Source organism: Bombyx mandarina, chromosome 01, assembly GCF_030267445.1.
Source record: "Bombyx mandarina strain Sakado chromosome 01, ASM3026744v2".
In the NCBI taxonomy this organism is placed as follows: domain Eukaryota; kingdom Metazoa; phylum Arthropoda; class Insecta; order Lepidoptera; family Bombycidae; genus Bombyx; species Bombyx mandarina.
Window position 1 is genome coordinate 19,570,314 of NC_143208.1, and position 27,725 is coordinate 19,598,038.

The 27,725-nt window shown below is 36.7% G+C and overlaps 1 protein-coding gene across 8 annotated transcripts in view; it reads right to left on the reverse strand.

Moving 5' to 3' along the window:
- Positions 1-27,725, reverse strand: part of fry (microtubule binding protein furry) — a 177,739-nt gene that overhangs the window by 123,764 nt on the left and 26,250 nt on the right. For all 8 annotated transcript variants that reach the window (XM_028171001.2, XM_089732027.1, XM_089732013.1 and 5 more), the window contains 2 exons: positions 27,257-27,411; positions 3,373-3,533 (listed from right to left, as the gene is read on the reverse strand). In XM_028171001.2, coding sequence (XP_028026802.2) covers positions 3,373-3,533; positions 27,257-27,411 — 316 coding nt within the window. The remainder of the gene's footprint in view (positions 1-3,372; positions 3,534-27,256; positions 27,412-27,725) is intronic.

Genomic DNA, 27,725 nt, shown 5'->3' on the forward strand with positions numbered 1-27,725 from the left:
GAGGATCGGATCCTCTGGAGCGGGATACCCAGCGATTCTAGGTCGAGCTTCGCCCTCGCGTCCGCAAGGATGAACCGATATGTGAGACCGCTATTTATCGCCTCAGGCTGTAGTTTTAATACCACAGCCTGAGAACGCGGAGCTCGGAGCCGCTTCTTTGTCCTCTTCTTTGAAGACGGGACTTTCTCCGACACCCTAGTGGGTGGAACGGCTGTGGCCGTTCTCACGGTCTCCCCCCTCGGCTTAGCGCGCCTACGGGTGACCGTAGACCAGCTTTCGGTTACGACAGGGAGGGAAGGCATACGGTTCCGGTGGAGGCGCTAACACTGTGGCCTTTTGTCTAGGGCCTCGTATCTTCTTGTTCACCGTGGACGGTAGTGCTGCTTGTGCCGTTGTCGACTCCAGCGTAGTGTCAACAAGGAGAGGAGAATTCGGCGATTTCTCACAGCTCTTCCGCTTATCCGCCGCTAAGGGTGGCCTGATGCGAGGCTCCGGGGGTAGCCGCATCTCCAGACTCGCAATGCGAGCGTCAAGCATGGTGCCAACGGCACGCATAATGCGTTGGACACGCAACTCCTCCTGGTCCTCTGTGGTTGAAGCTGGGGCTGGGGTTTCGACTGGATTGGACAACGTCAATGCCTGTGATATGCGCGCCAGCTCCTTATGCACCTTCTGCAGCTCCTGCCGGAGCTGTAAAATCTCTTCCTGCTGACAGGCGTTTACCGCACGCAGCTTTTCCATCTCTTCGGTCGCGGGGCGGTTCGCCAGTTCTTCTGTGATTTCCGTTATTGTCACCGCCAATTCCTTGAGGACACGTTGATACGTGCCCTTCAGGTTTCCGGGCTTACTACATACCTTCAGAGCCATCGCGGCACTCTCCTTCAGACGACACTCGGGATCTTTCTTAGAGCTCCCTTCCATGATTTTTGCGCTTCTTAATTCGCGCATACTACGCATGCTACCGGCATCCTTTATCTCAGAGCGCTGAGCTTTAAGATACACCTGTTCGTCCGCAGTCAGACCGTACTGACCAGTGGTCGTCGGACGACCGCGACCTCTCTTCGATTGCGGCTTGACACCACATTTACCAGTAGTAGCTGTTTCATCCGAGCCGGAGCTGCTTACAAACTCATCACTGCTGATCGTCAGGACTCTTTTTCGCTGTCTGCGTGTCGGCGAAGAGCGGGCTGACGAGTGGGCCGACCCAGCTGTGGTCATGCTATCATCCGACACAAGAGTGGTTCTGGACGATCTCCCCTCACTGTCCTTAACAGACCCTTCTGCTACTACGTCCTTCGCGGACCCGTTCTTCCTACTTACGTCCTTCCCGGACCCTACTCCTTTTTTAACCCCGTCCTTCCCGGACCTTATCTCAGTGCAGTTTGTGCCCCCCCCAGAATACGAGGGGCTGCGCACTACCGACGAGTCGGTACTACGGAGGGATTCTCCCGCTTGGCGGGTACCCTCCTGGGGTATTACTCTTTGCAAACTGGACATCTTCATTGGTTTCCCTTTATTTTTAACCCGAGGTGTGGTCCCCTGGGACACCCTAGTGACCGGTCACCCACCGGCCACGCATCCTCTCACCAGGTGTCAAAGCTTAGGATTAGGATTGAAATAAAGAGAAGAAGAAAATAAAACAAAAGAAACCAAAAATAAAACGAAAGGCAAAGAAAGACAGGATAAAGAATAACACAAAACGATAAACCAAAAAGTGAAACGAAGAAAGAGACAGATTACAACTCAAAATATAAATTAAACAAATTAAGATAACAAAAAGACAGTTAGTAAAATAACGAAATAATCAAAGGGAAAAGGATAAAAGGTAGAGGCCCACGCTTCTCCAGGAAGACCACCCTTCAACAAGTGAAGGGGGAGGAGAGCTTGGAACCCCCAGAGCTGGTTTTGGTCCACGTCGTTCGGTCTCTCTCGTTGTAACAACGACGCTCCAGTGGCGCAATTGGTTAGCGCACGGTACTTATAAGGCGGTGGTACCTACCCGTGCGGACTCACCTACCCGTACCAGTTATTACGCAAATTATAATTTTGCGAGTTTGATTTTTATTACACGATGTTATTCCTTCACCGTGGAAGTCAATCGTGAACATTTGTTAAGTACGTATTTCATTAGAAAAAATGGTACTTACTTGCCTGCGGGATTCGAACACCGTTGCATCGCTAGATACGAATGCACCGGCCCTCTTATCCCTTATGCCACGACAACTTCAATTCTTATTCAATGATTTTTGCCACAAATGTTAGGAATAAAAAACCTAACAAGAATCAGTAAAAGGGAACGATTCGTGCTTTTTACCACAGAATACTTGAAGATTTTAAATCGCTAAAGCTTATTTGTATCTTGACTGATACCTCGATCACTTCTCTCAAAATTTTTATATCAAAAAACAGAAGTAAGCGTAGCAGGCGACCATTACTATACAATCATGATTCTTGAAGTGTTTAGTTTTAACTTTATTCTGAACACAATTATTACAAGATAGATCAATTGAGATCCTCAAATATAAAAACCGGTTTCCAATACCATTTTTATAAAGTATAACCACGTAAGCGGTTATTTGTTAATTTTTATTTAATTTATATTTGAACATAAATAACATTAACAATAGTTTTAAAATAACCATAACTTAATAACACAGAATTATACTAAAGTAGATAAATTCTCGAATGAGACTCACTTATGATTCTGAATGCTAACCCAATATTGTGTTTCCGCCCCAGAAATGCTTTCATAAGCCCCAGTGAAATTATCCATCTACTAGAACACGTGCGTAAGTCATTTAGGTAATGACTTCATAATAGTATTTAATTTTACAAGACGTCTACAAAAATCTCCAAGATCGAAACGTGGATGATCAAGAAACAGCTACTTTTATAAATATGATCATTTTGGTTTCTAGATACTATTATAATACATGCAAATTACATTTTTTCACCGCCACGCGGGGGTTCATCTGTTATTTTTAGTAAAATCAATTAAATGATAATATTATATGTATTATTTCCTAAAAATTTAAAGCGGACTGAATTGAATTATGGTATGCTTTTAAAATGCAAATATTATTTTGAGCGACACCCACCAAACAAAGGAATATGGCACCGGGGACCATCATCCTCAGACGGAGTAACTTTAACGACGATTGGGAAAATACAATACAAGCAGAGTGTGGTCTCATGTTTGACGGTGATTGGCAGAATTCACCTTCTGTGAGCTCCGGTAATCACTTAACACCAGATGGGCCGTAAGCTCGTCTGCTTAGGTGTAATAAAGCATATCTTTAAACCTGTATTAGAACGCACAAAATACATTAATACACAATCTAAATAAAGAGAGCATAACAAATAAGAACTTACCGTTGTCTTCGTCAGTCGGCAGCGGACCAACGGAACCGAAGAATCGTTTGTCGAGGAGCTGCAGCAGCTGCAAGGCGCTTTCGTGTACCGGGGCTCGGGGGCAGCCAGTGCACATGAGGGTCACGTTGATAATAGCAGTATAGTGATCGCACGGGTACTCCCTGTGAAGAAAGAACTGCGTAAGCTATGGACACTTACTAGTGGTAGGACCTCTTGTGAAAATGAAATTATTCTATTCAAAGCAAGGGCATTCTATAACGGTTTTGAATGGTGACGACTTTGATAAGGTTTCAAAATCCGATTTGACTACAAGAGAATCTACAAGTATTTTGGCTACCACACGAACTTGAGCGAGTCCTTTGATCCAAATGTTCTAAAGGGAATTCAGAGAAAGTTCTACAACTTCTTTGTGAACATTACACATAATTCAGAAGGCTATAGTTGCATGCGATCCACAGCTATATACTGGTTTAATGTTACAAAGCGGGGTTCAATGGTTCGAGGTGTAGAAGGGTGGCTGGTTCACACAACACAATAATCTGATATAAGTTGTCGCTCCGAATTAATAAAATGGAAACTTCGTACCTATACAAAAGCAGAGCGTGCGCTTTGCTTTCACACAAACCTTTAAGATCACAATATTCAATCACGTGTGTTCAAATATATACGCTAAACTTTAGGCTTACAATAAATATGTATGGTATGTACATATGCGTATTGTACGATAATTTTTACTTGCTCTATTAAGTATTGGAATAGTTCAAATTGCTGAACGGTGTAATTAAACAATGGCTCAAGCCGTGTGAGTTATTGAAAACATCCATACATTGGTTTACTCTATGGCTGATGGTTTATAGAAAGTATTACGAAAGAGCTTTAATTAAAATAGTACGAAGTTCATTTTAAAAAAATGCTTTGTACAGTTTGTTTTGGTTTCGAATAAATAAATAGTTTATTTGTATATCTAATTAAAATCGGGTTTAAGCAAAAATCGAAATTAATACAATATACTTTACGTTCAGCAGATTTCAACGAACTTATAGTTTCGATTCGGAACGCGTCGCCTTTGACTTCGTATAAATAATTAAGAGCTAGTACCATCGGCGCCTGGAGTGAGTCCACTTTTCCAAGATACCTCGCACAAAGGACTAACTGATTCCGGCGTCGACGGATCGGATAGCATCATAATTAATACAATTTCCTTTTGCGACTACAAACAAGGAGGTAGCACGTTGCAAGTTAATTTTGATGCCATCGTAGAGCTCGATTTACTCGCCGCATGCTCGAACCTATAGAATGCACTGTATCCTATACCAATACATGTGAGCTCGTCAGAACGATAATTTGTAAGCAGAGACTTAATAATAACATAGATACAACTCGGATTAAATTAAAGCCGGGACTTTATTATAAGACGTTGTACAGTCTAACGTGATTACCAATTTCTCAATATATATTGTATTTTTATTGCGTAGACGGGTTGAAAGACCTTATAATAGTTTTGAGAATATTTTTCAGTTAGATGTAACAACGTTTTCTTTGAGATTCCTTGACATATAAAGGGACATTTTGCTCGTAATTGCGTCTTCGTGAAATCAATACAGTTAAGCTGATTAAATGAGTTGCTCGTGTACAAGTTTCAAATTTGTATAAATTTAATTAGTTTTCGTCCAAATTTTACGGCACATTTCTTACAATATATTGCAGAAAATCCACTTCAAACGAATTCAATTTAAAAATATTCCATATACAAACTATCGAGAATTTTCTGTCAAATTCAGAAGCAGTATGCACCTCTTACATGCACAAAAAAAAAACTCTTATCCACTACATCATTTTTATTGAGATCTTAAAGGCGTTGTACAAATTCGATTTTGATTCTACAAACAAAATGTATGTACAGGATATCCGGTTTTGTTAGTTCGGGTCTTATTTTGAATTGTTAAAAGTGAAAATAGTAAGCTTTCAGCTTCATAATGGACTTTCCCCAGTCCGTTAGATCATTTTTATGTGGTTGCTGGCGGTATCTAATAAGTCCATACAGTTATATAGATTGTGGAATGTCAATGTTCACCCTCGTTAAATTCTTCGTATATAAAATTTTGTATTTTATTAATATTTTTTTTTATATACCAATTACGAAATACAGCGATTTTTTATATGAATTCGTATTCATCTAGTTTGAGTATTTATGCGACTTCTTTTTGGTACTTCATACTTACGAATCCCGTTCTGCATATTTTTATGTTCCGCGATGTAGATATAGAAGAATGTTAAATAATTTACATGTAATAATTAAGAACTAGTGGTCCCTGCAGTAGTCGAAATTCGACTATAATTAATTGAAATTATAAGTTTGAACATTCTTATTAGTTCTATTGTCAAAGACTATTAGATTTCTATAATCACAGATTTCGCCAAGACTACACTATAGACAAATAATGTTAAAGACAAACCATATTAATCTATTCTCAATTTGACCACAGACTTTAAAGAATAACAAAAGTTTCACAATTGACAAATTTTACAAACAGTTTATTTATACGTATGTGTTGTGTCAAATACACAGTAGTGTGTGTAATGCTTTTCTTATTGATTTAATGTATTTTTAATGTATAATTTTTAAAAAATTTTAGCATTCTGCACTTCTCTATATTCTCTATAAGTGTGGGAAATTTCATACTTCTCCGTCCGGGCAATTTTCGTAAAAAGGGATACAAAGTTTTTGCTTCGAGTATTAATATATAGATAAGCTCGCGTAATCAAAATCAAAAGCGATCAACGTCAATTTTCTCTAACTGTACTTAAGCAACAGGGCATGAAACATGTCACAGAACCGAATATCCATTTACTGCTCTGTAGTGAAGCATTTGTTTCATTTAATATTCAACTTAATATCTAACGATTAGTTTTACGCTTACAAATATTGTTGGTTACATTAGAGCACGAGTAGTGAGCAATAAATTTACGTAGCCTCTGCCGCACCGGTACAATGCAAATTATTCATTATATTATTTGTGTAATTGTCAAGAAAGTTCGTTAGTACGGGATGTTAATCGACGGAATTCAAATGTGAAGTTATCGTGACTCGACAGTATTGTATGGCCGTCTCTTATGCGAGTGTCCGTGGAGGTGTGGTTGCGTGGGAATGGAAAACAAATTAGAGCAAAAAAAACATATGTACAATTCACACGTGGTAGAAGTGAAATCTTCAAAAATTTCTGGCTTCAATGAAAATGAGACGATGTAAAGTTTCGAAAAGAGGATAATTGTAGGTTTCAGTAATGATCATAGTGATACAGTGCAACCTTAATATAACGAACCTCAATATAACGAGGTCCTCGATTTAACAAATTCTTCGTTATCCCCTTGAACTGCCCGTAAGAGTCAACATAAGATATACATTTACGAGGGCGGCACTGAAAATTTCGGGAATTAACGAAGTGACACAACATTACTATTTAAAAATGTATTTATTGCTTTTCGAAGTATTCTCCGCGAAATTTAACACATTTTTCCATACGATGGAACCAATCATTGAAGCAACCATTCCATTCGGAAGTTGGGGTCTCCAAAATGGCCGTTTTGTAGGCGTCCACAGCTTCTTCAGGTGACGAAAATCTCTGTCCACGCAATTCATTCTTTATTTTAGGGAAAGTATAGAAATCATTAGGGCTTAGGTCGGGGCTGTACGGCGGATGGTCTAATAATTCTATTTTTCTTGCTCTAAAAACTCTTTTGTTCTGTGCGCGGTGTGAGAACTCGCATTGTCGTGATGGAGGATGATGCGGCGGTTGCAGTTCTCTTTACGGAGTTCAGAAACGACCTGTAGCAAACAAATGCTAGCATACCATTCTGCATTAACCGTTCTTTGTCCCTCAAGAGGAATAGTCGTAGCATGGCCGGTTTTGGAGACAAACGTGGCCACCATTTTTTTTGCAACACTCCGTGAATGAACAATTTTTGTTGGCTTTAACTCATTTTCGAACACCCAAACTCGTGACTGGTTTTTTGTTTCGGGTTCGTACGCGTATATCCAGGATTCGTCACCTGATACAATGTTGTATACAGCAGTTGAGGATCCTGCGTGGAATCTTTCGAGAGTTCTGACGCACCAAGTAACGCGAGCCGCTTTTTGCTCTTCACAAAGCGAATGCGGTATCCATCGGGAAAACAACTTTTTTACACCTAATTGTTCATGCAAGATTATTTGCATTTGACTCATGCAAATGTCTAAAGTTGCCTGAATTTCGCGGTATGTCACATGTTGATCTTCCTCAATCAGCTTACGCACAGCATCAACGTTTTCTTGGGTGACTGCAGTTTTTGGACGACCTTGACGGGGATCATCACTGAGCTTGACACGTCCACGTTGAAACTCAGCAAACCAGCGATAAATTGTGGTTTTGGATGGGGCTTCATCACCAAATGCAGAAATCATCCGGTCAGCACACTGTTTTTGTGTTAAACCACTTCGAAAGTCATAATAAATCATCGCTCTTGAATTTTCTCGAGTCAATTCCATTTTCTCAACGACTAAACAAGTTTGACAAAACCTCGTGACAAGACCGAGAATCTTTTTTTAAATAAATAAATGGTATTCGATTTTTAAAACCAAGGAGTTTTCAATTAAAAAGATTTTAATATGACAGGAACAGTGGAAATATTCCATTCCCGATACTTTTAGTGCAGCCTAGTACACTGCGAAGATTTCTTGCGAACAACCAACAACAAGGAATTTTCAACTATCAAAAAAAGGTGTAAATAACTTTAATTAAAGGAATTTTGACAACCCAAAGCCTTTATATAACGTTCCCACCAATAAGACCCTTAATTCCATAGTACGTGAATCAGTCTCGACAGGCTTGAGAAACATTGTTACCTACCCAATTGTTTTTAAATGGAAAATACATACAGTAATTTGATAAAAATGTGTTATCATTTATTAATAATAAATGTTCGCTATAACAAGAGGAGTGCTTAATGTTGAGGTGAATGAAACATTTTTTTTTACCTCGTTTTAACAAAAGGTAGAGCAACCTAACCTTAGTATAACAAACCTCAGTTTACCGAATTACTTTATATAACAAATATTTACTTGTTCCCTTCCGATTTGTTATATCGAGGTTGCACTGTACAAAGTTTGATAATTAATTATTTTACATTTTATTCGTATATATTACATAGATTTATTCAGATTGTATTAAGTACGAAGCAGAGCACAAAGGGAACCACAAATAAAAGAAACACTATAATGCTTCCTATCTCATTTTCTCCCACTCTAAATCTTATGAATTTATGTCTGTCTCTTTTTATTGTCGCATTCTCGTTTCATCGGCTTTCGAATCACAACAATGCTAAAGAAGTTTTCACTTCAATAAATAATAGTTTACGTACTTATTGTACCCCGGGGTAGGTACATTCATACTGTCTACAGTTATTATTGCTGGGAACAAGTGTTCTAGTTTAGGCATTACTGCTACATAACAGAGACGTTGACTTCGTGTTTCAACGTGAGTGGTAAAGCTTTCATTCTCAATAAATATGGAAAGCAAAAATGAAAAAAATATGTTGTTTTATGTTTTTAAGCCATTTTTTTGTAAAAAAGTATAATAAGTTGTGAAAGTGAATATATTATTTTAGGTTAAACTTTAACTGCGAATAACTTTTAAACGAGTTGACTTAGCAAAAAATTATTTGACTTTTTTGTAAGCCGTTCGATTTCCTACAAAAATATTTATTTCTTTTTACTACGCGATAATTCGGTGTTATTTAAATGGGAAATCAAAAATCATGATGCGGCACCTCTAAATATTAATATTAAGAGCTCAAATTTTACCAGAATTTTTTTCGTCATCTTGTACGATATTTTCGTTGTAACTAAAGAAAAAAAATTTTTTTTTGTCCACTTATTATATAATTACGTTAAAATTACTGCCTTCCTTTCATATGATATTCGTGCATAAATACAAATATATATTTTTATATAATATTGTCTGATAGTAATTTATTAATACACTCACGATCTATGATACTTTGTTTGCAAGTATATTTTATGATGTTAATTTGTGTTGGATGCTGGTCACTCATTACACTATGCAGCAAAACGAAATTAAAACAAAGTCAAAATCGGTTTGTAACATTATGTTGAAAACGATTCAATATATATTAAGTGTAAACAAAATCCGTTGATCGCGCCAGTAGACCGACACAGTACATTGAATCCCGGCACTCGGGACTGCGTTTCAAGCTCGACACCCCTATTTACACGGTCGCGGACAGCCACTTACTCGTACTATGTCTGTGCATCTTTATACACTCTATACAGACGACTCCCTTTCAATTTTGCTTGTTTGAAACAATACGCTCGAGCGAACGAAGTAATGTCAGTGTAATCTATATATTAATACGTGAAGCAAAAACTTTGTATCCCTTTTTACGAAAATTGCGCGGAGTATGAAATTTTCCACACTTATAGAGAATATAGGGAAGAAGTGCATAATGCTAATATTTTATTGAAATAATGCGTAAAACATACATTAAATCAATAAAGAAAACATTACACACACTACATACCATGTGTATGACGCAACTCGCATGCATACTATTTATTGTCAAACTTTTGTTCTTGACGTCTGTGGTCAAATTCAGAATAGATTAAATATTGTTTGTCTTTATTAATATTTTTTTATAGTGTAGCCTTGGCGAAATTTGTGATTATAGAAGTATAAAATACAATAATAATAGTGTACAAACTTACAATTCCAATTAATTATAGTCGACTACTGCGGGACCTCTAGTATTACTTAATTACTGCTGAGTGTATCGGATTTTTTTTCGATGCGACTATTACTTTAATTATGTTTGAATAAATATTTCATTATTACAATTTGTGTTCTGGACTTCCACTTAATTTCTAGTTCGACGGTTGCATTAATTAGATGATGTCATAAGCTCCGGTAAAAGTTAAAAACGAGGCTCTCTTTTAAAATGCAAAAGCTCTAGTAACAAGGATACGAAGCTTAACACGAACACCGATATTTTATTTATCTGAAATTTACAGGAATCTTGTTTTTTTTATTGCTTAGCTGTGTGGACGAGCTCACAGCCCACCTGAAGTGGTTACTGGAGCCCATAGACATCTACAACGTAAATGCGCCACCCACCTTGAGATATGAGTTCCAAGGTCTCAAGTATAGTTACAGCGGCTGCCCCACCCTTCAAGCCGAAACGCATTACTGCTTCACGGCAGAAATAAGCAGGGTGGTGGTACCTACCCGCACGGACTTACAAGAGGTACTACCAGTTACAGGACAGAAAATACTTTTGCAAGTATAAAGATAATTTAACGTTCAATATCGATCTTTATCCGTGATTACTATGCAACTAGCTGCCTTAGTTTATTTTAATCGAAACGTGTAAAACAATTCATGTCCCTTTCTATTTTTTTAATGGAGACTGCATTGATTTCATTTTGCCAACATTGGTACCAATCAATTCAACCTAATGATCGAAAGCTACATAGAGTGTATGTATGTATATACGTTCACCTACATAATTAAAAAAAAATACATTTCACACCAATTAAATCAGCGTGCATGACTGATAATTAAGACATATCACGCACGAGCAGCGTACGCTCATCAGGCAGACAATAATTAAATGTGTAACATTAAAACACCAGTTTGTTTTATTCGTGTATGTAAACCACATCAACGAAATTGTATTGTGAAGTCCTCATCAAGATGTTTCATTTCACGACATTTATTCAAACGCTGTCGGTGACAGTCAAGTTGAAATTTCAAAATGTATCATTATCTAACAACGGTTTCTCTTGATATGTACAGTTTTATCAATAAAAACCAACAAGCTTGTTCAGAGATCTGATTTATTTTAGGAGTAGTTCACAGTCTTTAACCCTGCCAATGCAAAATATCGTTAATTCAAATAATTTTAAAGCATTAGGTTTTGATAAAAGATTGCATTTTCATGTATTTCAATAAAACCTGTTAAAGTCTCACAGGAGGAATTTTAATGTCGATATTTCATTTTTTTTAAAACGTAGCTCACTATTCCATTCGTCCTTTTGTAAATTAATTTGCAATTCAATGAAAGTATTGCGCGGTCGGGCTGTTGTTCTATGGATTGTGCAGCATGTACATATGTAGTTGTATTTGTGACAACTTCACTTCACTGTAATCATCAAGTGAAGTTGTCAAGTCTCAAGGTGGGATACGGTATTCACGCTGTAGGTAATGTTTTAGGCTCCGGTAATTACTTAACATGTAGGTCATGATCTATCTCTATCTCCATTGCATATTCGTATTAGAGTCGCGGTTATTCCAGTAGGCTGCTACGGCAAACACAACAGAACATATTTTATAGTTTACTAGCCAGGAGACGGCAAAGGAATGGGCTACTCAAATGGAACTATCAATCGAATCGAATGGGTGATTCCGCGTCCAATTAGTGCACAGTAAATGTAAAAAGCTTATTCTATGCGCGCCCTTGCCATCTCCTTGTAAAAGAATATAATAAAATGGAAACAAATTAACTTCTTCGGTATTTGATGTAGTAATATACTGTGCGGAGCAGTTCGAGATTTGTTTACTATGTTCCAATTCAATTATATTCGATCTTTATAAAAAAAACCTCCAATTCTTTACAAGATTATCGCCTTTGTAAAAAGAAAGGAAACCGATTTTCATTAATTGTCTTTTATTAAGAATTTTAAACCAAACACAACTGTTTTTTATAAATTTTCCTCTCAGAGAAGTTTGATTTAGCACTGATTGCGGTCGTAAGCTCGCTGGAAAACGCAAGCGAACACTGTTTCAAGTGGTAATTAAATTGTTCGTGTTCACGGAAACAGGCGAAATTACAGTGTTTTGGTTGATTATTATTTGTGATGAAATTGTTGTTATTTAAATATCATATATGTCCTTTGGACATGAGAAATGTTTAGTTTTCTATTATTTGTTCGAAACTATAATTCTGCAGTTTAAATAGCTTGTCCTTATAATAATAGAAAATTTAATACCTAGGTTCAGGAAGTCGAGTTATTTGTAGGGTATGTTGTCGAGCTCACAAAGCCACAAATGGTGCGCCTTCTTTAAGGCGACTCCTTAAAACACTAAATAAGGTATAAGTAAAATGTTCATCAATCCTCGTTGTTAATATAAGCCAACACAAAATGTTTGGGCAGGTACAGATACAAGCTACACGGGTAAAGTTGGTGTTACTGAAACTTATTAATTAACGAGCCCATTGAGTTTCTCGCCGGATCTTCTCAATGGGTCGCGTTTCCGATCCGGTGGTAGATTCTGCGAAGCACTGCTCACTGGTGTGAGCAACGTCCTCAGGTTAGATTCCCGAGAGCTCACCTACACATTAGGTTACGCTTGCATAGCCTCTCAAGGCTACAAAAGCTTTAGGTAGGGAAAATAATAATAATAATAATAATTAAAGAAAATGATGATTACATGAACACTAAAAGAAACTAATTAATGATTTTTTTGACGGCTCTTAATTGTTTTAGCAATCAGCATGTCTCTTGATTTCATTTTCTTTACGTAGCATTGGGTGTCGGTGATTTAGTCCGTGGTGATTCCTCAAACGATTGCAGTAAAAACTTTATCAATTCTCCCCACGATCAACTAAATAAATGATCTAGAATTCGGCCGGTCACACCCCACGAATATTGTTCTATAAGTCGAACCGCATCATTATAGTGTTATTTGAAATGAATTGATTTGATACATAAAATTAGCCAAAAATTATCGAACTGCGGTAAAGTAACGCAATGGAGATTCCTATGGATTGTGTCTTGGCCTTAGTAATATGATAATATGTACTTAAATTCCATCATTTGAATTCCTCGATCAATTGAATGCTAACACATGCTCGGGAATTTGTAGCTGGTTTGGGATTATAGCAATCCAACATCGTTTTAATTAGGTCGGCTATACACACATTAGCTCGGATATCTGGCAGCGGGAGGAATGACATTCCTGGACTTAATATATCAAAGATATTTCTTTAATGTTTCAGAACAATGCGTAATAACTGAAGGAGTAAAATTTCATAATAATAATATCGAATGTAAAATATTAAACTATACTAGTTTATTTCCAATATTAAACACAAAATACAACGTTTCATATAATTTTATTTCTTACAATGGTTGTCTAAGAAGATCGCTTTCAGTGATAAAGTCACCCTCTGTGTGAGTATTCGTGTTCTAAATGAATTGATAATTAATGTGTAGCGGTGTTTAAAAATAAAAAAATGTATTACATTTAAATTACAATCATACTGCTGATAAGGCTTGTGAGCCTGTACGAGTGGGTACCACTGCCCTGTTTAATTCTGCTGTGAAACAGTAATGTTCTTCGGTTTACAGGGTAAGGCAGCCGTTGAAATGTTGATGTCTATCAGTTCCTGTGACCTCTTAAAATAAGGTGGGACGTGAGCTCCTCCACCCATCTTAGCAATGAATTAAAACAAAACTTTAATTATTTATATTTTAAAGCTTCGTTATTTGAACTTGTAGACCTAGGAAAGAGTTATAAAGTTGAATTGTAATTGTACAATAGGTTGTAGGAAGTAAGTGATCGTTAAAAATCATTTAAACTATTCAATCTACCGGTTATGTCGTTGGTTTAAGATGTAAACTAGATCATAAATGCTGTTTTGTCGTCAACGTTCATCTTCTCATTCTCTTGCAGCAGATGAGATGCCTGAAGTGCACGACACACAGGTGATGTCCTCATTTATAGGTAAAGAAACAGCTACAATATCACTCTATGAAAATCTATTAGTAGAAATACTGTAAAACACTGACAAATTATTAATTACATTTAAATATCTTGTCATGTAGAACAGTAGCGTCACGAATAGACACGATTCTTAAGGAACGAAAAGCTTCTTAAGGATTCATATGTTGTAATTTGTAAAATTATTTAACGAGACAAAACCTATTAAATATGATTTAAAATTCTTATAACTCCGCTTTTCTCATGTTTGTTTAGACGAAGAACGAAACACATTACTCCACATAGTACACACAACATAATAAACACTGTCACATTCAGAAACCTTATATATACGAGTACAATCTGATTCAAATTGAGTTAGCTGCAAACTTTCTGTTGTTATGCAAATTCCGATAGAGATCGGTCGAATTGGAATTCGATTATAGGTTTGTAAAGCTACATGAACCCATTTTCCTATAGCTTAAAACGAAGCATATTTCCAGTATATTTCCAGCACCAGTTGCGTTTTTACGCTTGCTCGACTTTACCGTGTTGAGGTTTGTATAAGTTAAAATCCTGCCACGCAATAACAAGTCACCCTTTTAAACTGTAGTAACGTTTGAATAAGCATCTGCGCGCCTATCTTTCAAACTAAATGCATTATAGCTTCGATTCAGAATATATAGCCTGGCAAAGGCAACAGTTACTGCAGTTGATATGCCATTTCGTATTGTTTTGCTAGAGAACAAGTAAGTTTGTGTTCTTTTTTGAGCGCGGTAATGGTATAATTTTTCTGAAATCCTTAACCTATATCTAATAAATAAAATAACTCTCGCTTGGTGGACTGTAAGTGTTCAGTGCGATCGATGAAACAGTAAATGTTAATGGTCAAATTCCTATTCAGCATCGCAAGCATCAAGTCTGCTTATTTTAGTCTCAACGAGTTATTTCTGCGTTTTTAGTATTTACGCAGAAACATATTGTAGCGGTACCTATCTTATAATGAATTGTTGTTGACTCGAGATTAGAGCTAGCGACATTTTGAAGATTAGCTTGAGTCTATATAAAATTTAGTAAATATTTCGACCGATCATTCTTCCTAGTTAAATCACTCACTTGGTAAGAGCGTCGATTGATTGTCGTTTCGTTCGTTCTATATAATAAAAGCGAATGGAAAAGTTGTAACGGATAAAGGGTGAGCTTATTACGCAGTTTCGCCTATCCCTTTCGGCACGTGGGCCTCTGTTCATTCAGCTGTACCTTGCGTAATGTAAGAGTAATTTAGTTGCATAGTGAAGGCGCAGTTAATAAAAGTGTAGAGCGAGAGCTAGACTTCAAGAATAAGCATTGTAAGAAACGAACTGCATCGTATATAACAAGTTTGTAAGGCAGACACGAAATCCAACAGTTTTAGTGTTTGATTTATCGTTTAATTCGTCATTATGTGATCAAAACAAATCACCCTCGTATTACGTGTGAGTTGAATCAATACGAAAAATATCATAAATACGACGATAGTTCACAGTGTAAATTTAAAACATTATATTTTTCATTTTACATATATGTTTTCGAAATCGAAGAACACAAATAGGTTCTATTATTTAACATCTTATAAGTTCACTAAAGACACATATTTTTTTAAAGATCATTATATACATGCTAAAATTTCACGTTCTGCAATTGCTATAAGAAAAAAACATTTAAGATTATTTGTTTTAAATAACTATTTTTAGGAAAGATTTTGGCGAGACCGACATTTTTTTCCGAATTGAATCAATTAAGGACATCCTTCATAGTTAATACCGCCTCAGGCAGATCATTGAGCTCCAGAATTTCATGAATACGTTAAGGTCGGTGATCGCTCAATTCAAGTCGCGATCACACGGCACATCTAATGTTTCGTTTTTTATTTTTGTATTCATTTGCTGCTCATGTGCGTAATGACCATAATAAGACATTACAAGAGCCTAAACAATATATGACAATAAAGTTCATTAATTCGTACTTTGATTGTAATTTTATTTCTAACATTATTTCCCGATACTAAGGTTGATTAAGTGAATTCCTAATATGTTGTTGTTTTTCAAGCTCTAGGATATTAGACAAATATATTTCAAACATCTAAAAGAGCTCAGTTGAACCGTTGTCCCGCACATGCACGTGTTCCTGATTCGATTATTCCCAGATGTTCGCATTTCACAAAATGCGTGCACACATCCGTTTTCGAACGGAAACAATTTCTGACAATCATTTCGAAACCCTGAAAAGTGCATTCGAAAATGCTAGTTGAAAATAAAACCGAATGAACTATGCACTGGCAGCTCTGTATTGATGCTTGTATACCTAACTTATGTAAAAAATTGCCCAAAATATGCAGGGATGATCATATTATTATGCAAAAACGACTCTTAGATGTAATTTCCAGGAAGGCTCTTTAGGTTATTTATATCTACGCGAAGTACTTATTGAAGAAGTGCTAACCCTGTAGGCAGAATAAGATATTAGTTTGACAGTTTGATTAAAAAACGTATGCGATCGTAAGGCTACCCTACGATGTTCTTCACCTTGCGTATCTCACGGCGAATGCACGTTCGTTTGTTTTACCATAACAGCTCGCTAATTCCGATTATCACCTGCTTCTCTTCTAATTGCCTACCTCTATCACAGCCTTATCTGAATTCGAATATGAGTTTTAATACTGTCGAACTGGGTTCACCTTTTAAATTTCGTCTATGAGACTTGTGAATTAAGTAAATAAGTTAGTTTAGTCCTAACGAAAACTACGTTAAAAGGCATCTTTTCCGGCAAACAAATTCAGAATTTACATTTACAAACATTGGATCACGGGTGGAATAGCGAGAACGGCTAAATGTTCCTAATATGTTGAGATACAATTGAGACGTAAAGTGTCGAGGTGGATGGCGGTTTTCACGTCGTTTTATCTAAATGCTCTGGAACGACTTAGCAATTAGTGGGCCGTGAATGCCTTCAGAAGTCATGTAACTAATGTAATTATTTGACTGTATACGAAACACAGTACGAACTACAAAGTTAGTGTAATCTAAGGAATCTAGGCCGCAAAATATTTAATTTGCGTCGATAACAACAATCCTTAGCGCTGAATATGATCAAATGCAATACCACTATACCCGAAATTAGTCAGAAACCGTCAGACACACTGACATGCGTTACTAGCAATGAGAAACAAATTGTTTACCGGGCTTGAATAATGTTTGACGAAAGTAATGGAGCCGTCGACGTTAATCCATGCCGAAAATACCCGCTAGTTTGGTTTACGTAATTTATTTAGTGTTCATTTGTATTATTACATTACACATTATACGTAGATATTAAGAAAAAGTTAATAGCATAGATCGTGGGGATCAATGGGATTACTCATTCGTGGTTTAAAAGTCTCTTCACACTAGATCAGCTTCTATTTACAAATTTTCATGTTAGATTTTTGTGTCTCTATCTTATTGGGATTTTGGGAAATTGTAATAGACTGACACTGTTGCACACTGCAATGTAAGGGAAGCTACGTTATGATGTGGTTTGCCAAACTGTTTACACCGTGGCTTCGCCAGCGAGAATAGTCAAGATGTAGCAATATAGCATTGCCTATATACTACAGTAAACGTTTTGAACAACACTATTTAATACGCGAGATCCGTTGCGAAAGAACTAATGTTAAATTTAGTTATAGCTAATGTTAATTTTTTAAGGCAAGTCACTTCTTTGTATCTCTAAGTTGCTTTGTTAGTTTTGTATTAACTGACGTACATACGAGTTATCAATAAGTTTAGTTAGACGTAACATTGTAACTATACAGAGACCTTAGAACTAACATCTCAAGGTGGGTGGCGCATTTACGTTGTAGATGTATGTGTTCCAGTAACCACTTAACACCAGGTGGGTTGTGAGCTCGTCCACCTATCTAAGCAATAAAAAAGAAAAAAAAACGTGCCTTTTTATATGATCTTGTAAAGGAGGTTGTAAAACAGTTGCGGAGCGGCGCCGCGGGTGGCGCGAGCCGTCGGCGCCAGCCCACTCTTGTCCGTTAATTGTTTTGCTTTCAGTTGAAACTAAGCGGAACATTGCGAGAACGATGGCGGAAATAGTTTCATTGATTTAGCCACGTGTTTTCTTAATTGTTAGATGATTGGCCGAACGTCCCATCTATAAAATGAAACCTTGAGGTATGAGGTCAAAGTTTGAGTTATATTACATAACATAAGCTTTAAATCGCAACACGGGACTGCTCCGCGGCAGTAATAGGCTGGTCGGGGTACCTGTACGCCTGTATACCTGTACATTGATGCCTTATGCTATGCTCTAACACTAACAAACTGCTGGTACTGCTATTTTCTTACTCCAAATCCAATCCAAAACTTACTTATTTCCAAACTCTTCCACTTAAACCCATCCTATATTATCAATAATATTCATAACAAGGGTTGGTGACGGATGGCCGTTCGTAACAATGTAAGTTTAATCAGCTACAGCTGCGGCACGAAGATAATGAAATCTAACAGCTTCATATCAAGTAGAGCGTGCGCTCGTTCTGATATTATCAATTAAATTTGACCAATGACAAGTTACACAGTGAATTAAAATTTTATGATTTTAAATATCCATAATATTTATGACAAATATGATGTTGAACAAATGAATTGATTTAATATACGTATGAAGTAACTTGAACTTTAAGCTTAAACTTTGTTAATTGATATTAATTATAAGTTATAAAATAATAAAAATATAAATATTTTATTTATTTATTGTTAGCATAGAAGTAGAAAAACAATCATGATTTGCATCTGTACTTGAACTAGCTAATAAAACCTGTATCTCAAGCAGCAGTGCTCCTCGTACAAAGAATACAATAGCTTCACTTCAGATACACAAAAAGACATAATTACTAGACAAAATTAAACTGAAATTCATGGATTTAAATTGACAATATGTGAGCTTAAAATATTACAATGAATAAAAGTGTTATATTGAAATCAATATATTAATGTACCCTCTGTGTGCAATGAGTGTGAGCATGAGTGAGTGTAAGAGAGTGTGTGTAATCAATACATTAAAAGCTATTTAAAAAAATTCAGTGTCATTATAGTTAAAATTTAGCAACCAATCAAATATAGAAGTTCTGCATTTCTTGTTATTAAGGGGATATATATATTAAGGTGTTTATTAATTTTATCATAAAGAGTGGGATCTAAGTAGTAACCTATGGATAAATTGGGTTTTAAAGGGGATGGTTCTACAGACATAACTGCGTCACCTCTGTACCAAAGTACAATAATAATAATAATAAATATTTACTAACAATCACGCCACGTTAACTGGTCCCGTGATAAGTTCGTAAAGAACTTGTGTTACAGGTACCAGATAACGGAAATAAATGTAAGATTTTTATTATACACATACATATATTTAATATACATCCATAGCCCTTGAAAAGACATTTATATTTATCATACAAACATCTTCCCTTGGCGGGATTCGAACCCGCGACCCCCTTTTGTAGTGACCATGTCACTTACCACTACACCAGACGGCCGTTATAATTATACATATAACTCGTGTGTACAGAGCTAGGAGTAGGAGGATACGATTGCTCTAGAACCGAGTGTTGTACAAGCACACGCTTAAGTATTTAAACGGAGAGGGAATTAATGCGGCAGGACTAATCTTATTTGCTAAACGTTAACAAATACAATAGTTGCTAGTGTACTAAACTTGTTATGTACTACGTAACTCATTGTATATGTTTGTCACAACAGTCTCTATGTTACACTAGGACCAAAGATCGTACTTTAAATCTTAAATTCCGTAATCATTCACGTCGACTAATTTAAGTTTAAGGGTCGACTCTTTTCGTCCAGAGGATTGCTTATCATCAATATGTGCTCACGGGCAACGATCACGATGAAACAAATACGTGGAATAGGTATTACCAAGAGGAGTTACATCTACTTGAAGCATACGGACAAATTGGCGTCTTAACTTTTTCATCAATTAAAAAATAACTACATATTATATTATATAATACTAGGTGACCCGGCAGACTTCGTAGTGCCTCAATCGATAAATAAAATACCTAAACTTTGTATAAAATAAACATAAAACAAACGAAAGGAATTCGTCCGACGGGGGATTTTTATTTAATTCCGAGCATTTTCATATTTATCTACCTTTTAAACGTTCTATGGACTTCCACAAATAATTCAAGACGAAAATTAGCCAAATCGGTCCAGCCGTTCTCGAGTTTTAGCGAGACTAACGAACAGCAATTCATATAATACATTTTTATATAATACTAGATGACCCGGCGAACTTTGTTCCGCCTTACTTAGTCTGGCCATAAATACTGTTACAATTAAAAATAAACAAAATATTACATTTGAATTTGGAATCTGTCATTTTTATATGATTGCTCATTGAGTTTTCTCATTTTGGCGCCAATACATTGTACAATGTTTTGCGATATTAAAATGGAGTGGGGTGATAAAGAGAACCGAATCGCTGTAATTGCATTACCAAGCCAAGTGGAGCCAAGTGCAATTTTTGAAACTCTCCATACGCTTGGTATTAGTAAAATGTTTGTGTACCGGGCTATTAATAGGTCCAATGAGACCTCCTCTGTTTGTGACAGAAAAAGATCTGGCCGTCCACGTAGTGTTCGTACGAAAAAGGTGGTCAAAGCAGTAAGGGACAGAATTCGAAGAAATCCTGTCCGAAAGCAAAAGATTTTATCTCGGGAGATGAAGATAGCACCTAGAACCATGTCGCGTATTTTAAAAGATGACTTAGGACTTGCAGCCTATAAGAGACGTACTGGTCATATCTTAATTGATAATTTAAAAGAAAATAGGGTGGTAAAATCGAAACAACTACTGAAGCGGTACGCAAAGGGAGGTCATAGAAAAATTTTGTTTACGGATGAGAAAATTTTTACAATTGAGCAACATTTTAACAAACAAAATGACCGTATTTATACTCAAAGCTCTAAGGAAGCTTCCCAGTTAGACGACAGAGTGCAACGTGGGCACTATCCGACTTCAGTGATGGTTTGGTGGGGTATTAGCTACGAAGAAGTGACTGAGCCATACTTTTGTGAAAAAGGTATCAAAACATCGGCACAAGTGTATCAAGATACCATTCCTGAGAAGGTAGTGAAGCCCCTTAACAACACCATGTTCAATAATCAAGAATGGTCCTTCCAGCAAGACTCAGCGCCAGGTCATAAAGCTCGGTCTTAGCAGTCTTGGTTGGAAACGAACGTTTCGGACTTCATCAGAGCTGAAGACTGGCCGTCGTCTAGTCCCGATCTTAATCTTAATTATTATTGTATTTTCTTGTTCTTTTTCACTCGCAATGTTTCGAATCCTAGTTGCATTACGGCTTCGTCGGGAAAGATTTGATCGTGCCGGTCGCGACATGACTTTCTTAATGATTACCTATCTCGGCACAATAAATAGAAATTCGAAATAAACACATCAACCGGTCAACTTCAAAATTCTACAATAATTAACCATAGACTACATTACGTTTAGCTGTCAGCTGCATTTTGTTATTCCATATCAGTTGCGTTTTGTTATACCACGTTTTATGTCACGTCCCACGGGAACGTGATTAAAAGTATCCTATGTCCTTCTCCTGGTTCTAAGCTACCACCCCACCAATTTTCAGCCAAATCAGTTCAGCCGTTCTTGAGTTATAAATAATGTAACTAACACGACTTTCTTTTATATATATATAGATATTAAATATATAAATAGATAATATATAAACGTTTCTCGGAAGGTCTCCTCTTTCGGAATTACATAGTTACTATAGTTTGATTTGTTATAAAATAAAAACAATGTGTCACTTTATGTTAAAAATATATCTACTTTTAGGTGTACTGATCGGCACAGAAGTAACGGAGTAACACCCTTAAAGTAATAATTTTTTTCTAAAACAAAACTGTTACAGTTCATAATGAAGCCGTATTCCGTTTACTTGTCCGTGTGAGGGAGACATTTTGTTCAAAATAATATTAAAGTATTAGGTATATAAACTTCGTTTTCCTTTACGAAATGATACATCACACTTTGTGCGCGTCACTTAGCTGATTGGTCCCGCCTTCGATATACATTTTGCACGAAAACTATTCACGGATCCATTCATAGCTTATGACAATCCCGATAACTCTGTAAGCATGAGTTTTAGCGTATTTAGATTAAGTCGATTATTTAATTACTTTCAATCGGAGCTAAACAAAGTGCTGTTTCTGTAGTTGCAACCTTTAGCGACGGTGCCCTCTTACCACCATGAGGTCGTATGATATTCTAGCGAGTTTTATTATTATTTATGTATTCAATGACCATATGATATAATTACCCAGATGGGTTGGTGATATGATCGCCTGAAATTCAGAGAAGTACGGAGACCCGTTCGTTATTCGTTTAACGATGATCAAGTCATCTTCTTTAAATGTAACCATCACGAAGGGTGGGGTAGCCGTTGTAACTATACTGAGACCTTAGAACTTATATGTCGAGGTGGGTGGCGCATTTACGTTGTAGATGTCTATGGGCTCCAGTAACCAGTTAACATCAGGTGGGCTGTGAGCTCGTCCATCCATCTAAGCAATAAAAAAAAAAACGTTCGTCCCCAATAAGTTACTAGAGATAGTTTTATTTTTTAGTGTTTCATCTAGTTATACATGGATTGGACAAGTGTCTTTGGTTCGAAGCGGTTATGTTTAGCGGTACAAGCGCCTCCGCCTTGTATCGTGAGATTGAAGATATTACACTGAATATACTCAAATCGTTATGCAGCAAAACTTTATTGATTTACGACAAAAATAAAAAATTGTGACCAATCAATGGGTCACAGCAGCAATGATAACGTAAACTAACTGGTATTAAGGGTTTAATATTTTATGATGCAATGCTACTGCGGAGGTATTGTACTGCTTCGTTATAACTTATTGAAATGAATTGAGGTGAGTTTTGAACTCATATTTTATTAATCTTTTTTGTATTTGCTCCGACATACTCGCACTTAAATGTAAACAAATATACCTATGTACAAAACAAATTTAAGCACAAGGCAATGAGGTTTGACGATAGTGAGTTGTTTTTTTTGTAGACTTGTGACCGAACTCACGGCCTATTTAGTGTTAAGCGCTTATTGGAGCCTAAAGACATCACAAAGTGAATATCGCGACCCATCTTGACACATGAGGTCGAAATTTCAATTGGGTAGTACCTACGCGGTTTTTCCGTCTCTTTAAAACAAGACAACAAGAATGGATAACGGCTTTACGGTAAAAATAGGCAAAGTGGTAGTAACTAACGGTGCGGGCTCACATTATTTATTCCCTATCCCCACATTGAAACTGATTGAGGAAGAAACGTCATCATCAACAGCCCACAGTCGTCCACTGCTGGACATAGGCCTCTACCAATCCACACCACTGAAAGAAGAAACGTATCTAAAACGAACACTTGCGAAATATTTTCTTGACCTTTTAAAAACCAGTCACAATAATTTTTATTAAATTTTGATTATTATTCAAATCGAATTATAATTCGATCATTTTATTCGAAGCTAGGTCGCGCAAGGACACTAAAATCCACGTTCGCTAATTAAACATAGCATAGGTCGCAAGGGTGCACAACAAAGAGTTCCTGACGCCCTAGGGCTCTGCACCGGTGCCGAAATCCCTGCAAATCAAAAAACGAGACTTCCCATTATCACTGTTCACAAAGAGCGTTGCATGCCGGATTAGCGCAATGAAATTACCGACCATTTTCGAGGGACGTTACAATGAAATTTTGTGAACGAGGTTTGGGGTCGCAGAACCGAGGGGCTGGACTGTGTTATGTATGGAGATATTCTGTAACTACTAATGACTCACAATCAGACGCGTGATCGGTGTCAGTTTGTGGCCTGATTAAATTAGCGTGTCGCCGACATGCACAGTATTGTATTTAACGATAAATTGAAGACATTAGTCTTGAAGATATTAAGTATCATTTTTAAGATTTTTTAGTTTTTACGTTAAATGAAGGTGTTATGTGCCTATAAATCATATTAGACTTTAAAACTCCGGGTCTAAAGGCTATTTTTAGAAATTGGATGTGATGAAGGAGTTTTTTACAAAGAAAAAGTACAAGTAACAAAAGTTTGTTGACCGTTTTTTCAGTGTCAACAAATTGTATCATATCCCCTTTATCCACTCATCTCTTCAATTATGTATCTCAAACTATCTGTTTGCAACAAACTATGGACAAAAGTTTTGAAAGGGTACTTATATCGCAAATAAATAATAGCCCTAGCAAGAGCAGTGCTTCGCAGAATCTACCTCCGGATCGGAAACACGACCCACTGAGGAGATCCGGCGAAGAACTCAGTGGGCTATGTCTATGGGTTAGTTTACTCGGCGAACCCATTGTCGCAAATGACGGGTTCGACGAGAACGGTGACCGATGCTTGAGGTACCTTAAAGCACCGATATTGGAAGATCCGAATTGACGTGTTTAGGGCTCTAGTCGGCAAGGCGGGGCACTTGACGTTAAGTGGATATAGATATCTCACCTTGAGATCAGAGAAATCAAAGCTACAATCATATTTTATTAAAGGTTAAATAGGCTAGGCTGGTGGGAGCCAACTTTCCGGTCAAAAATTTCCCGCTGGCTTGGGTACAATGACTATTGGACGAGGGGGGCGACCACAAAAGCACCTACCGCCGTCTAATCTTTAGCGACTAGCAGCAAATCTTTGCTCCCGCATGTACTCGTGTTGTAACGAATTGTATAAATATCATTACACCACATAACACACGAACTTGAACACGATAGGTAAATTCAGTGGACACCGTGCAAAGATATTAGCGTGTTACGATTCGCGAGCAACTAATAGAAATTCGAGTAAGCCCATTTGATAAATGTAATTCTGGCTTCGCTCCCAGCTCAAATAATTGATGTTAATTAAGATTAAACATCGAAAAGCAATATCGGATAATCCGACGGCTATGAAGCCTCCAAAATGTAGTCATATTAATGGCGTTTCAGTGTTTGGAATTAGACAACGAAACATTTCTCACGTGAGTTAAGAGTGATTAGTATCGGACCGATCTTGAGCACTGGACCGGACGCGGCCTGTTATCAGTATGCCACTCGAAAGCACTCGACACCAGAGACTCTCGCTCGGAACAGTCCACGCGTTGGGGTTATCGCGGGAAGCGTTTAGACTTCAATGACGTAATTTTTCAATCATGTGACAATTTTGAGTGCTATTTATTTAATAAGGCCTTTGCCACTATCTATCCTATGATAAGAAATTAATTTTGATTCTAACAATCGGCTCCCCGGTGTGTTCCAATTGATGCGCAGCGGAGGGGAGCTAATGAACTTTATTTATTCTATTCTTACTATTAATTATACAAATAACGAAATACCGACGTACAAATGATTCGTCAAAAATATCTAAATGGTGGATATTTTTACTGAGACTTGAGTTAACTTTTTAGAGGAACTCGAGAAACTACGACCAACAACTTTGTTTCATTTTCCCACAATTGTGCACTTTCATAAATGCTGATGGTTAATAAGTCACTGTTATTATGCGTTTTATCCTGCGGAAACACTAATTTAACGATTACAACAATTCACACAACATCTCTCCTGGGGTCCTCGCCAAGAAGTCAAGTTAGATGCCAACACACAACCATACATAAGGACCATAAAGGCAATTTTTCAAAGACCAACTCTGACCAATTTAGATAACCAGGGCACAATGTGACCGCTAATATGAGCATCGAATTTATGTTTGCACGCTCCAGGGTTTCTGAATGAGAATATTCTACGCATGTACTTTTTAGCTATTATTCAACTTTTCAAAATACACTGGCTACTTACAAATATCTTACTTACATAAATAGACTTGAAGACTAAAAAAAGAATTCATTCCAGTTAATTCTCTGTTTATAATGACAATTAAACTCAAACGCAATTTTAGCTCGACCTTCAAAGACATTAGCGAACCATTTTCAAAAAACAAATCGCTGATCTGACATTAGGACTTGAATACCTATATGAATGAAAAATCTATGAAAGAAAGATACGAAAAAAAAGAGCACAGGTTTCCGTCACATTATGTAAATTGAATCAATTGGCAACAAACTCCAAGGAAATTACAATTCAGCTGAACAAGTTGCTGAGTATTTCCTCTGCTCAACTTCCGCAGTTTTCAAGCAAAGACGGAGTAAAGTTGTGATGCGTGGTGCCATCTAGTATGTCCAAATGTCGATATAAAGTCTACACTCACAAATTTTATGAAATTCGATAGATGGAGCTTTCATAAAAAATAAAATAATATGAAGGTCAGCAGTTGTATTTTTTATCCTATTAATAAATAGGTTTTTTATTAATTTAAACGTAAAATAAATAAATAAATCAATTAATATTAGTAACATTATAAAATGGAATCTCAATTGCTTAAACAAGGTCAACCGCTAGATGGCGACTCCGTCTACAAATAAGAAAATAAGCATAAAACCGAAAAGTCAATCTTACCGCAATGATCAAAATATGATTAGCTGGAAATCACGACAAAAATAAACACAAATTATGCAAGTGCTATAACGGAAGTGGATATGACGATTTCGTTTTAAATTGAGTAATATCTTTTCCTACATACTTATTTTACCATAAAATACGAAATAATAATTATTTAAGCACACACAAAAAAAATAAACCAGTCACAGAACCCAGATACAACATTATCATATTTATAGTCTAACTAACTTTTAAATATATGTTAAGAGCTTTCGAAAGATCTTTTATAAACGTATATTGAAATACGGAACACTATTGGTTGAAATACGTTAAACTTAGATATATGGTCTTTATCATTATAAATTGTATTATTTAACGTATTTTTATATCTTATGTTGTTATACCTTTCATTTAGTTTATTTGTTTTGTATTACAGTAATATAGGAATTATCTTGTAGTATAGTAATTTCGAAAAAAAATCGAGATTTATAAATCAATACATAGTTCAATGCTGCTACAGAGAGCTAAAAGCAATTGATACTGATGTGGTGAATAAAAGTTATGTCTAACCTGGTGCTGAAAATCGTGGCGAGTGCCATGAAACAACCATCGGCGACCCTCGAAGTGCCGGTGAAGCATTTATCGACGGTCCAGTCCAGCAGGGGCCCGATGTCGGGATTGCAATCGAGGAGAAGTACTATCGTTTCCCGGGCTAATTCGTAAACCTGAAACATATGAGTCAATTAGAAACTGAACAACTTTAGATGGCACTGAACAACTTTATGAAATTTTGATTGAATTGTCGAGCTGAAATATTATTCAGGTTAATCATCATCCTCCCCACACCCCGGTCGCTTAACTATACGATTCGCGATTCAAATCTATTTTAATCTAATTGCCTCTTTACATAAATTTAATTCTGATTTACGTTTAAAAGTATCAAACTTCTATGATAGTATAATTATTATAATAATAAGCGCGTCGAGCAGTGTTGGTTGATATAACCATTCCTTATGACGTGAACCTCGTCAAGGCAGAA